Source organism: Triturus cristatus, chromosome 4_2 (genome assembly GCF_964204655.1).
Source record: "Triturus cristatus chromosome 4_2, aTriCri1.1, whole genome shotgun sequence".
Lineage (NCBI taxonomy): Eukaryota > Metazoa > Chordata > Amphibia > Caudata > Salamandridae > Triturus > Triturus cristatus.
The window spans coordinates 305,650,698-305,664,210 of record NC_140586.1 but is presented as its reverse complement, the minus strand read 5'-3'; the positions used below and the strand labels follow the sequence as shown (position 1 = coordinate 305,664,210).

The window sequence follows — 13,513 nt, the reverse complement described above, 5'->3', positions numbered from 1 at the left end:
CTCAGCAACCTATGGGCGTACTGCCATTAACAAACAAACCCCCATAGTCTGAATAGCTTTTTGACACCAACTTGACATTTAGGGTCAAACGGCCTAACTCTGTGGTGACAAATCCCTAATCAGAATTGGTGCCAAGTGTGAGGGGAATGTCTGAGACAGACAGACAGACACACACACACACACACTCACTCTCGTTCGTTCGTAATCCTATCAGATTAAGTCTGTTATTATTTTCTGCAGTGCTGACTTTGTAAAATATTAAGTGCCAGGGCTCTGACCAGGAGGCCACTGCAGCTTGCACCACCGAAAACCAATTAAGTGCCGGTGCTCAGCACCGCCTCAAATTAAGCACTGATTAGCTATCCTCTGAGCGAATGCAGCCACTACTAAAAATCACGGCTATTACTACAAGTGACCAATCAGGTTTAAGCCCCTTTGTTGTAAAGAAATGAAGTTAAAGTGCTGTTCATGTGCGGTGTAGATTGTCTGTGCGCTACTCACTTCAACAGCGCCGCTCCTAGCCCGGTTCATGTAAACCATCAAGGGTGGCACACAGGGTTTGGCACCCAACGTACTGCGGGCCACTTACTCTTACACATAATCTTAAATTTAACTAGTGGCTAATGGAGGGAAAAACAAAGGCTGAAATGTTGTATGCTGATGGAATCTGTAAATGTGGTCTTGGAACTAAAAATGATATCCTGCATATATTGGTAGATTGCCTTGCGGTTTAAGCATTGAGGAAATTGTTTTTATGCCCGATCTTCTTAAAATACGGAATTTGGTCAAGAGCTCAAGCTATAGACATACTAATAGAAATGACAAATCTTGATGTAGCCATTGCATTGGGGAATTATATGAAAGGCATAAAAACCTTTCTGAGGGACAGATTGAAGGGGGTTTAGTAATTCTATCCCTCTTTTAAGATTCCCTTACCTAGCTTAGGCAAAATACTTCAGACAAAAGATATACATTATTGAATTGAGTTGAAATGTAGCTGCTATGGTGGAAAGTAAGTGGATACCGCATTTTTAAAATGTACATAACTGAAAATGTATTTTTAATGAATTTTACTGCTATCTATTTAATTATATTAACATACCCAACATTTAATTTCATCGGGTTAAAAGGTTGCTGCTATTGGGGAAAGAACGTGGATTCTGTACTTTTATCATGAATATTACTGTACGTAAGTGAGCAGAACCTACCAAACTGACTGGAGACACTGGCCGACAGTGCCAGTAACTCCATTTGTCAGCCAGATGTTGAGATCTCGGAGGTAAAGGAAGATGGGACACAGCACTGACCACACTTGGAGCCATGTGGTTTCAGGTGCACGGAAGACCACAGAGGAAATTAAACCCTGGTGTCATCACGGTGTGATGGAATGTTTGCTTCTAGGGGGATCTTAACGAAACATTTACAGTCTCTGTAGTAAACTGAACCATTTGTTTTCCTGGATTTCAATGCAGAATTGTGTGGGTTCACATCAGAGGCCTACCCTTGTTGGTCTTGAACTGTAGGAAAGAACAGGCCGGACTTGTTCAGCTGCTACGTCAACTTTGGAGTGGTGGGGTTGTTCCGTGGCAGACCTAAACTGTTAAACCGTCCCACCTTTGAAAAATACCCCTTGACCAGGTGCCTTCGCTCTGGCTCCCTCACACTCTGATTTCAAGTGCCGTTAAGCCTTCGCAGCTCCTCAGCCCCTTCCATTCCTCTCTGTATTTTATTGAGTTTCATAGCAACAGTATCAGTGCACATGTATAATCATACAATAACAAGTAACTGCCGGGTGTCCCCTGGCCATAGGTATCTACCCAATGCCCCATAGGTGGTTCAGATGCTCCGTGTGCGGCCCATGGGAATCCCTCCCCGAACCCCTCCAGTACCCCCCCCCACCACCCCCTCCCGCCCCCCCCCCCCCCCCCTGAGGCAGCTGCAAAGCGTCCGAAAAAAGGGAACAATATCAGTCCGGGGAGCGCCAGGTCTGGAAGATACGCAAAGCCCTCAAAGTGGGCGGGAAGACAGCTGCCGGGAGGCCCCTAGATAAGTAAGCCAGCAGAGCGCCCCAAGACTCCTCAAAGGCTGCGGGATCATCCCTAAAGCACACCGCCAGGCGCTCCATCGAGAGCAGGCGCCACAGGCGGGCGTGCCACAGTGACACAGCGGGAGCGGCCTGTTTCTTCCATGCCGCCGCCACCGTGAGCTTAGCCGCCCCCACGCAGAGCCACCATATAGCCTTGTCTCCTCTGGACACTCCCTCCCAATCCTCTCCCCGAAGACCCAGGATCACATGAGCGAGTTCCCCGGGGGGTGTAAAGCCCAAGATCTCTTTAATCTGCGCTACAATTTCTTCCCAAAAAGGTTGAATACTGGGGCAGTCCCACCAGATATGCTTGAAATCCCCGAGGAGACCACATCCCCGCCAGCAGAGTGCAGAGGTCCCCGGGAAGATCCGAGCCAATTTTGTGGGGTAGAGGTAGCAGTCAAAAATGGTTTTGTAGTGAGCCTCCCTTAGGCCTACCGACAAGTTATGTCTGGGAATATCCTGCCACAAGCCCTTCCACTCCGCTTCAGTTATCCCTCTCCCCAAGAGGTGCTCCTAGAATTCCATATATCTGGCCCTGGGTGTGTGTAGTGTGGTCAGCAGCATCCTATAGAGAGACGAGATTGCCCCCTTCATAGAACCCGCCTGCGTTAAAACCAGTTTCTCCATATCCGTGAGGCTCCGGCAGCCCGCCTCCCTCAACGGTGACGCCGTGGCCCAGTGTTTGAGCTGCAAATAGTGGAAATGCTCACTGTTAGGAACCCCAAACTCACTCCTACAGTTCTGAAACGAGCGGAACGCCCCCTTATCAAATAGGTCCGCCAGCTTTAGACACCCCCCTTCCCGTCACTAATCAAAGGGACCCTCATCACTGGCTGGCGCGAAGGCCGGATTAAAGTGTATCGGGGTGTATGGTGAAGGGAATGTCGTCCACCCCTCTCTCCGCGTGACCCGATCCCAAACCTCCAGCGTAGTGCGCGTCGGCGTGCTAAGATAAGCATTCGGCGGTCTGTCTCTCCTCGGTTTCCACAGCAGATCCCAGATTGATCTGCCGGCGATCGCGCGGTCCATATGAAGCCAATGCTTCTCCGATTCCCGCGCCGTCCATTCTAACACGACCCGCAATTGGGCCGCTTGATAGTAAAGCTCAAAGTCCGGCAGCCCCATCCCTCCGTCCGCCCTCTGTTTCCGAAGCACTGTAAAAGGGAGCCGGGCCCTCCCCCCCTGCCACACAAACTTAGTGATCATCATCTTCAGCTGCGGAAGAAACGCTTTCTCCAGCGGGATCGGCAAAGCCTGAAACAAGTAAAGAACCCGGGGCAGCACCATCATCTTCACCGCGTTGATTCGCCCCAACCAGGATATATACAAGGGCTTCCACCGCCCCAGCTCCTGCCGCAAGTGCGGCAAAACTGTGGTGTAGTTGGCCCCATACAGCCCCGAAACCGTCGGCGTAAGCTGCACCCCTAAATATTGTAGCGAGTGCTGAGCCCATGAGAGCGTCGTCTGGGATTTGAGCGAGGCCACCTCCGCTCTCGAGAGTGTGAGATTGAGTATGTATGACTTGGTCATGTTGACCTTAAAGCCTGCCACTTTCTCGAAGTCCCGCAGTTCGCCCCGCACCGCGGGGAGAGAGATATGTGGCTCCCCCAGAGTCAGCAGAACATCATCCGCGAAGAGGGAGATTTTGTGGTCCTCCCCACCAAACCGTATCCCTTTAATGAATGCATTCTCCCTCACCCGAATGGCAAGTGGCTCTATGCTGAGGGCGAAGAGCAGAGGGGACAGCGGGCACCCCTGTCTAGTACCTCTAGTCAGTTGGAAGGGCTCGGAAGGTGTCCCGTTGACCACCACTCTCGCGGAAGGATGGCAGTAGTTAGCACGCACCATCTCCATGAAGGCGTCCCCGAACCCAAATTTTCGCAAGGTCAAGAAGAGGAAGGGCCAATCCACGCGGTCGAACGCTTTTTCGGCGTCCAACCCGACCAGCACAGCTGGAATCTTGTATCGGGATGTCTTCTCGATAAGGTGGATTGTACGCCGTATATTATCGTGCGTCTGGCGCCCTTTAATGAAGCCCGATTGGTCCGGGTGGATCAATCGAGGTAGCAGGTCGTCCAGGCGGCTAGCTAAGATCATGGAGTAGAGCTTGGCATCTAGGTTCAAAAGTGCTATGGGGCGATATGACGCACACACCTGCAGGTCCTTGCCCGGTTTAGGCAGAACCGTAATTACCGCCTCTGCCATCGACTTGGACACTCGTGCCTCTTTCGCCACCGCCCGAAACAGAGCCGTCAAATGCGGGGTTAGCTCGTCTACAAAGTGCTTATAGAAGTGTGCGGTATAGCCGTCGGGCCCAGGCGCCTTGTGGAGCTTGAGACGTTTTATGGCATTCCGCAAAACTGTTTTTTTTTTTAAAGTGTTGGAGGTGAGATAAAGTGAGATTACAACAAGCAGCTCTCACTTTGCTTTTCCTTTCCTCAAATGTTATTACTCGCTAATTTCCAGTACCAATAAATACATTTAACAAAATTAAATACTTTGTCATAGTAGATTCTTCACAAAAAAGGTGCATGGTAGTTTCACAACTACAGTCAAAATACGTGCATCATTCTGTCAAAACCTAATCCATATTCCATTTTATTTTACCATTATCAATTTCAGTTATTTCCATTTTCTTCTACCTACACCACCAGCGTTTTCACGTAATGTCAGTATTGGAGCGTAAGAGGTGTATTTCTTCAAGAAATTGCCTTCTAGACAATACAATAAATCACGCAAGTGTCGTTATTGGTTCTTGATACACTAGTTTACCAAAATCGCAGTTTTAATACTGAAAGCAGGCTAGCGAGCTTGCTTGCTTGCCTATGTGTGTGTGTGTGTGTGTGTGCGTGAAATATAGTGAGTTTCTAAAATTGTGCAACTTCCAGGTAATCCTGTGGATTGAACAAAAATGTTTTAAATTATTGTATCATATTGTAGCATTTCTATAGCGCCTCATACCTCGTTTTCTCAAGAAGCATGGTGCTTTCTCTAGTAGTGTAATGATTAATTTCAACATATGTAGTGCATGAGTGAGTGGAGGAAGAGTTGTCTAGTAGTGTTCAGCTTTAGTGTCACGTGAAGCTAGAAGTGTGTCCTCTGAACTTGGCCTGTGGCATGCAAAGCATGGTATCGGCTGTGGTTCAAGGGCAAGATTATGGTGCATACACAAACCAGTGAATATATGTGGGAGGATATTCAGCTGAGTGTGGTATTTGAAAAAAGGCAAGTATTTACTTTTCTTCTGAATTCTCAATAATTGACATGGTATTTATTCTCTTTAGGAGCGTATTCCAGAGCTTGCAGTCTGTATTGAGAAGGAGCTGCCTTCAAGGCAAAGCCTCTGATAAAGAGGAATTATGAACAGTGGAGCCAAGTTTGATCTCAGGTTTCTCTTTTGTTCATGGTGCCTGGCAGAATCTTGGTTTCATATCAGACAGGATAATGATTTAAAGGAAACATTTTTCAGGAAAAATTTAGTTTTACATCAAGGGCAAGCCACCAGCTTAGAGGTTGAAGTGGTCACAAACCCTGATGCCACTTGCACTACTGAAAGAAGTGTGAATCCTGTTCAGTATTTTAGGAGGTGAAAAGATGCAGGACTGTGGCTGAAGTGGTGTAGTCTTATGGAAGTGCAAACTCTTCAATGAAACACTGACCAGGTGACAGACAAGTAACCCCTCCTCCGCCCCACATGAACAAGTAGCTACGGTGGAGATGGAATGCCACTTGACACAAGCTGTGTTCTGCATTTCTCCAGTGCAACATACCTGAATTCCCGTTCTGTGACCCGCTAAACCTCTGCATCCAATGCAGGCTGCTAGAAAGGCTGGTCAAAAAGCCGCATCTGTAGTCGCCATCCTCCTTGGACTCTACTGACTGCACTTGTCGCAGGACGGACCTTCTTGGTTTAGAAGAGGTTGCTGTTCCTGCAGGTGCAGACACGGACCTGAGGAATTGGACCCGAGTACAAGGGCTGTCCACCGTCACCACTGATTGCTGTTTCAGGACACAATGTCTGACAGGTGCCCTTCTCCTGAGGTCTCCAGCAGACCTTGACTCCAGGTCCTTGGGAGAATACATTAATGGCGAATATCTACTGCCCACAAATCTGCCAGTTGTTGGGAGGCTCTGCCACCTGTAGGTGTGTAACAACTTCCCAGGTGGATTGGATGCGACGTGCCCAGACACACTCTCTTGGGTCTTCATGTGGCGACACCACTGGTAATCCTTCAGACTATGGCTCACATCTCCTAAAATGTGGCTAGCAGGTACGGAGGCGGATCGCTGGTACACCGGAGTGCGGAACTTCTGCTTTTTAAAAATATTCATGACCTCAAGCCTTTGGTGCTTCTGCAAGTTTCTCACAACCAATTGTTACACCGCACGAGCACCACAAACAGTTCTACAGAAGGCAGTCGCTATGAGATCCAGCAGCAATCCATTGGCAAAAACTGCTTCACATACAACAGGAACAAACAGCTTCTGATCCACGATTCTGCATAGCAGCTGGCTCTGCATCGTCAGAACTAGCCAACTGAGTCTCAGACAGATCACGCACTACATTTGAAAAATCCCCATTCACTGCGCACGCAAGGCCTCGGTCACTTCCTGTACAGCGATGAGACGCTTGTCTACGACTGTCAGGAAATGACAAGTGGCAAACTCAAAAACCACAAAGATTGCCCGGGCCAATCAGAGTGATGGTTCATAGTTCTGTAAAAATAATGGCTTAAAATAGACACACAAAAATTACTTGTGTCGGCACTCACTAATCTGGAATCAAAGTACTAGTGTATATCGCCAAAAAGTGCAAGTGACTGCAGCATTCCAGTGGAAAGATACAAACATGTGGAGTTTGGGGTTCTACAATTGGCCTATCAGCTTCTCCAGCTGGTTGAGGTCTTATGGTGGAAAGCCTAAGCAGCTAGGCCGGCCATGGATTTTCCAATATCCCTCCCACTGGTCCAAAGGACCGCCACAGCCCTTGGACACTATTCTAACGAAGCTTCAGAACTAGTCTGAAGCTAGAGCAGCAATCTGCAAAGACACTGCAAGAAAGCAAAACAACTACCAGAAGGTTCCCAAAAAAGTAATGGAAAACACGTAAATTCTTCAGACTCAAGCTCAGTGTCAAGAAGTATGCCAAGAGTTAGTGTGGTTCAACATGACCGGGAGACATTAAGGCGCGGTGGTCTGCTAAAGCTACTAAGATACTTGAGGGTTCATTCCAAGTGCACCAGTGAAATGCACTAATACTGCATGGGGAATTACCCACACAGCAGGGTTATTTTATTTTTCTCGGCTGTGGTATTACCGCATCAGGACACATTCTGCAGACAGGGCTACGGGATAACTCAGTAATCGTGCATGCTTTCCGTCGCTCTGAGATACAAAGCTTAAAGTATGTGCATTTTCCGTACACAAAACATGGCGACATTTGTGCAGGAAAAACTGGTGGACCGTGCAGTCATTTTGCATAAATACTCCTGTTTGCACCCAATTCGGTATTACCGGCCTGATCAGCAATCCAAAAGATATCAGAGCACGTAATAAACGCACAAAGCATGAAGGCTGAATTAGCCTCTATAGGGGTAGAACAACCAATTATTGATGAGTTCCTTAACCGGTCAGCTAGGCGGCCATAGATACCACAGATGAAGACGTTTTAAAAACAAACCACTTATGACCAGATATCAAGCGCCTGGATTACAGAAAGTCACTTTCTTGGAATTCAGAATGGAAAACAGTAGATTTATAAGTAGTAAACACGGTCTTCTAATTTAGTAATTACATTAGAACCTTAACCCCTTCGCTGCCAGGCCTTTTCCCCTCCTGTGCCACACCCTTTTTTGGCTATTTGGGGTAGTGCGCGCTTAGACCCCTGTAACTTTTTGACCACATAAGGTATCCACGCCAAATTTGCGTCCTTTTCTTCCAACATCATGGGGATTCTAAAGGTACTCAGGGTTTGTGGATTCTCCCAGAGGGGTCACAGAAATGAGCCAAAATACAGCAAAATTTAGTTTTTTGGGGGGAAATTTGGAAAAACGGGCTGCAAATGAAAGCATCTGGGTATTTCCCTGCAAATGTTATCAAAAAAGGGTTTGTGGGGTTGAAATCACCATTTTCCCAGCGTTTCGGGGATACCAGACTTTTGTCAGAAACCCAACATCTTTTACACAGTTTTGGCATTTTTCTGGGACATAGCCTAATTTTGCTATTTTTTGTGCTTTTGACCTCCTTCCAGTTAATAGCAGAAATGGGTACAAAAGCAATAATGGATCCTGGAAAGCTATACATTTTCGAGAAGAAGACAACATTCTGAATTCAGCAAGGGGTCATTTGTGTAGATCCATCAAGGTTTTTTTTATAGAAACTAACAGTTAAATATAGGATAAATTGAAAATTAGTTGAAAAAAAAGCCTTTCGTGTCAACGTTTTCACCTGTAACTTCTTCTAATTATGACAGCTCTTTGAAAGCAATATACCATTACATCCGCTGGACATTACTGGTTGTGGGGATATATAGGACTTGTAGGTTCACCAAGAACCCGACGAACCCAGAGCCAAAAACTGAGCAGCAACTTGCAATGGTTTTTTATTATGTACCGGGTATATAGTAATTATTCTGTAAAAATGTGTACATGGAAAAATCGGTATGAAAGACACCTATGTATTTCTGAAATGGGAACAAAATATAGAGTTTAGAAACAGTAGATATTTGCACATTTCTGAAATTGGGGATACTCATACTAGCATGAGAATTATCAGTCATTTTTTAGAATGACTTATTTTTTACACAATATCTTTCATTTGGAAGGCAGAAATGTATCGAAAGTCAATAGATAATAACAGTTCCTTTACAAAACTGAATTACCCTAAGTCTCCCGATAAAAATGGCACCTCACTTGTGTGGGTAGGCATAGTGCCCGTGACAGGAAACGGCGCAAAACGCAACGTGGTCACAACTCAATATCGCAGTGAAAATTTACCCTTTTTTGGCAAAGTGCCTAGCTCTAGTTTTTTAACCCTAGCTCTGCGGGCACCTTGGGAAACCTAGCAAACCTATACATTTTTGAAAACTAGACACCCAGGGGAATCCAGGATGGGGTGACTTGACGGCCTCCCACCAGGGTCTGTTACCCAGAATCCCTTGCAAAGCTAAAAAATTGACAAAAAAAACCACATTTTCCACACATTTCTGTGGTGGAAAGTTCCGGAATCTGCGTGGATCCACAAATTTCCACCCACCCTGCGTTGCCCAAAGTCTTACGAGAAAAACGGTACCTCACTTGTGTGGGTCGGCCTAGTGCCCGCGACAGGAAACGGAGCAAAATGCAACGTGGTCACACCTCAATTTCGCAGTGAAAAATGACCCTTTTTTGGCAAAATGTCTAGCTGTAGTTTTTGAACCCTAGCTCTGCGGGCACCTTGGGAAACCTAGCAAACCTATACATTTTTGAAAACTAGACACCCAGGGGAATCCAGGACGGGGTGACTTGACTGCCTCCCACCAGGGTCTGTTACCCAGAATCCCTTGCAAACCTAAAAAATTAATTAAAAAAACACATTTTCCACACATTTCTGTGGTGGAAAGTTCCGGAATCTGCGTGGATCCACAAATCCACAAACCTCAAATTTAGCTGAAAAAAATCACCTTTTTCACACATTTTTGTGTGGGAAAGTTGTGGCATCACCGGGCTGACACAAATTTCCTACCACCCAGCGTTCCCCCAAATCTCCCGATAAAAACGGTGCCTCACTCGTGTGGGAGGCCCAAGTACCCGCGACAGGCAAGGCCCCAAAACGTATTGAGGTGACATAAAAATTGTCTACCTCAAAACGACCTGGTTTTGCAAGGGGGGGTCACCTGGGTTTTTGGCCCGGTGACCCCCTTGGGTGCTGGGGAAGCTCTTCCCCAGCTCCCGAGGCTATTTGTGCAGAAAGGGAATCCCTCTGGTGCCCGCACCAGAGGGATTCCCTACGGTATGCCTCATGACGAGCTGGACTCGTCATGGGCACAGCGCGACTGTGCTCCATGACGAGTCCAGCTCGTCATGGGCATACAAGGGGTTAAAAGATTGTTATACAAGGTGCCTGTAAGGTCCACCTGCTTATTCACCAATTATTTATTTACTTATTTATTTGAAGAGTTTTATATAGCGCTGGCTAGACCCGGAGGGAGACCTCAATGCACATGTCAGATGTGCATTTCACAGCTTTGGTTTGCTGATTAAGCCTTTGGGACAATGTTAGGAAAGGTCCTTGTGATGTCAGATCCTGCTGGAGCGCAGTGACCTCCTGGGTGTTGGGGGTTGAGTTCGAAGACAGATGAGAACTGCAAAGTCGATACTTGAACGCTTCAACGATATAATATTAATTTAGTTAATTAAAAAATGAACATCCCTCCTTGTTTATCACAAAAGAGACAACAGACCAGTTTTTTAGAAGTACAGAATTCTGCAGATTGTGTAGCCAGACTTCCCGAAGGGAAAAAAATAAACACGGCAACCTATATCCAAGAGGTCTTTAGCCAGAGATTAGTGCACAAATGTACCAGTGATAAAGCATCAGATTATCATTGGCGTAAAATGTCATGGTCGCTTCAAATCTCCAGTTTTCTAAACCAGGATGACCTCTCAAGTGAGCCAAAGACTTACTATTCAAAACAAAAATGGCGGAAGAAGCTATACTGTTACTTATTGTAACATTCAGTTGACATGGAGCTTTGGCAATGCCATGCCTCCCGGGTAATAACCCATTTCTGTATAAACAAGGAAAATACGCCAATGGTCTATTGCATCCAGCAGAAGAAGGCCACAGGTTCGAGGTTCCTCAGGTCAGTTTAGTCTTGTACTTCCAAGGTTAATTACAGCTAAACAAGTCTGTAGTTTGCATCACATTACACTGATATTATCATTATTATAGACAACCCTATGCATCAAAACAAACATTTTAAAATCAGTGACGGTACAGACAAACAACCAATGATGAGATCCCAGAATAGGTTAAGTTGAGTAATGGTGATGGCTACATGGTGGATGAAGCAACAGCATTCTCCAAATATAACTAACTGAAACTAGAATGTTTGAGGGCCATTTTGTAATATTTATTTCAAGAACACAGAACCAAGAAGCAAGGGTCTACGTCACATTGAGTGATTTTGCTCTTGACTCTTTCCACCACAAAAGGAAAATGGAGCGCACCAGCAAGAGACAGCCTCAAAAACCCTAACATGTTCAATCCCTCAAGAATGCTCTTAAAACTAGTGACAAAAACTAGAAGGCCAATGTCTGCTTTGATCCATCTTTCCCTCGCGGGGCCTTCTGCAATGAGTCAACTGATTGCACCAAGTTTTGTCCAAATGACTACTATACCCATAGGCTACCGGTACTAGCAAGTACTCACTTTACTCAGAAGGATGGAAAAAGCATTTGGACCAATGCCTTCCATTTTATTTTCAAATATGTCTGACACAAAAATCATACGGTCAAAACTCCACCTCTGAACAAGATTTTTAGTTCACACAAAATACAGCTGATATCTATAGACCAGTGGATACTGCTCAAAATAAGGAAGAGGATCAAGATTTAAAAATCAGCCTGGTAAAACAGCAGGAGGAGCCACAGTGCGAAAAGAAAGCGGGAACGGTGATATTCTTATAAATCACACAAAATCATAGGTGCTATGAAATACTTCCACCTGCTTAAGCAACTCATTGTCCAGAGCAGACTTCCTGTAGCCGCAAGTCTTCCTTGACCACTCCTGAAAGCGCTGCGATCATCATGTTCACAGCATCCACTATCGAAGCAGACTGCAAATTAACCAGCACAATAACTACATCTCTGTTCCGTTCAAGTGGTGCGTTTTTAGGATACCAGCGGGCATGAGAAATTAAATTCTCCCTATGGGCTTCTCACTTCCAATAACCCGTTGTGTGCAGGCCGGATACCATAATGGAGGCATCACCTGCTCGCCTCATTCTTCTGCTGTGAATGAGAAGAGCCCAGCGTGGGGTTTTTATTAAAGAGCGGTGCTTCTGATCAATTTATAGCAAATTACCGTGGGCGGACTTTCCATTCCAGGAAATTAGAGAAAGACCTGCTTCACCGAAAGAAGAGAAATAAACCTTTACAGAACCTGTCTTTTCAGTCTGCCTGGGGAGCTCATTGCAGAAGAGTTTGAAAGTGGGATTTATTGGTTTAATGATTCAGTCATGCTCGCCTTGTGGCACAGCTTCTACAAGTCCCGGTCATCAAATAGCACAACAATCAGTGGCCTTATCCCAGTCATTGTAAGGGATTGCTCAGGTTGTGTCACAGTCCCTCATACTACTCACCTGGGATTGGCACATGAATCACCATCAGCAGCTTTCCTCAATTACACCTCCAAAGCGAGAGCCAATGGAGAAGGCAATAAAAGAAAGAGGAGGAATCTGAATGGGTGTGGAGACGCTAAGTAGTAAGAACGGAACACAGAGAAACACTGTCGCGTTCTTTGTCAATACTAGAAAATGGTCAGTTCCTCCAACCGGTAACCACTAGGAAGATGGTAGTAGCAGGAGGAAAGGTTAACAGAGAAGATTTATCAGGTATAAGCTGCAAAAATATTACATCAGACATGACACTCAAAAGCACACGGTAACATTTAGTAAAAGTGTGCACCCTGCCCAAGAGGCACTTCATACACTTCCAAAGTGCCTGCATAGCTAATTATACGCATTGATGTTGTTTCAGCAAATTTTAACTCACTTTTGCCTGCCCCAGTCACTTTCCTCCAGCTGCCAAGGGTGGCCATCTTGTGGTCTAACGTCAAGGTTGGTATTGTGATTTCATTTATTTAGACATATGTTTTTATTTATGCAGCAAGAGGTTGTCAGTTTGTCTGCTTTCTTGTGCAGTTACCTCTGGCCCCCTCGTAGGTTGCTGGCTCCACAGCAGACCCTAAATGAGCCGTGCCTGGAGTTCTTGTCATTAGCACCCAGTTCCCTTTATTAATGTGATAATGTGAGAGTTTTAATTTGACCACCAACTATATGCTCCCAGACCAGTTTATGTATGACTATCACTAAGAAGCAACGCAGAGGTCAAGTATTTCTCCTTTGTAACACCTACCTGACTTGGTGACTTTCAAGACAAGTCCTTCCCCATAAGTGGATTGCCCACCATTTGGTAGTATTCCCGTGGTGGCAGATTTCTATCAGTTAGCTTAGGTCAGTGAATCACTTCCAGGATCCTGTTCTTTCACAGGTGGGAGGCTTCTATTCTGGGACTTGACTCTTAGGAGAAATTCCTGCGAACTGTATGTGCATTCAATAAAGGCCACCAACGCAGAAGATCCTTTGTTCCATGGGTGGGGACGACAAGAATATGCCTTGTTGCACACAGTCCGACTGTTACTGAGCCGCATTTGTAATACAAC

General features: G+C 45.8%; 1 protein-coding gene across 4 annotated transcripts in view; it reads right to left on the bottom strand.

Moving 5' to 3' along the window:
• The window catches only part of RASAL2 (RAS protein activator like 2), an 891,981-nt gene that overhangs the window by 469,524 nt on the left and 408,944 nt on the right, over positions 1-13,513 (bottom strand). The window contains exon 1 of one of the 4 annotated variants that reach the window (XM_085601618.1): positions 5,860-6,436. The exons of the other annotated variants lie outside the window; for them this stretch is intronic. Coding sequence (XP_085457744.1) covers positions 5,860-6,421 — 562 coding nt within the window. The 5' untranslated portion in view covers positions 6,422-6,436. Of the gene's footprint in view, positions 1-5,859; positions 6,437-13,513 lie in introns of those variants that run through there. 4 annotated transcript variants of the gene reach the window in all.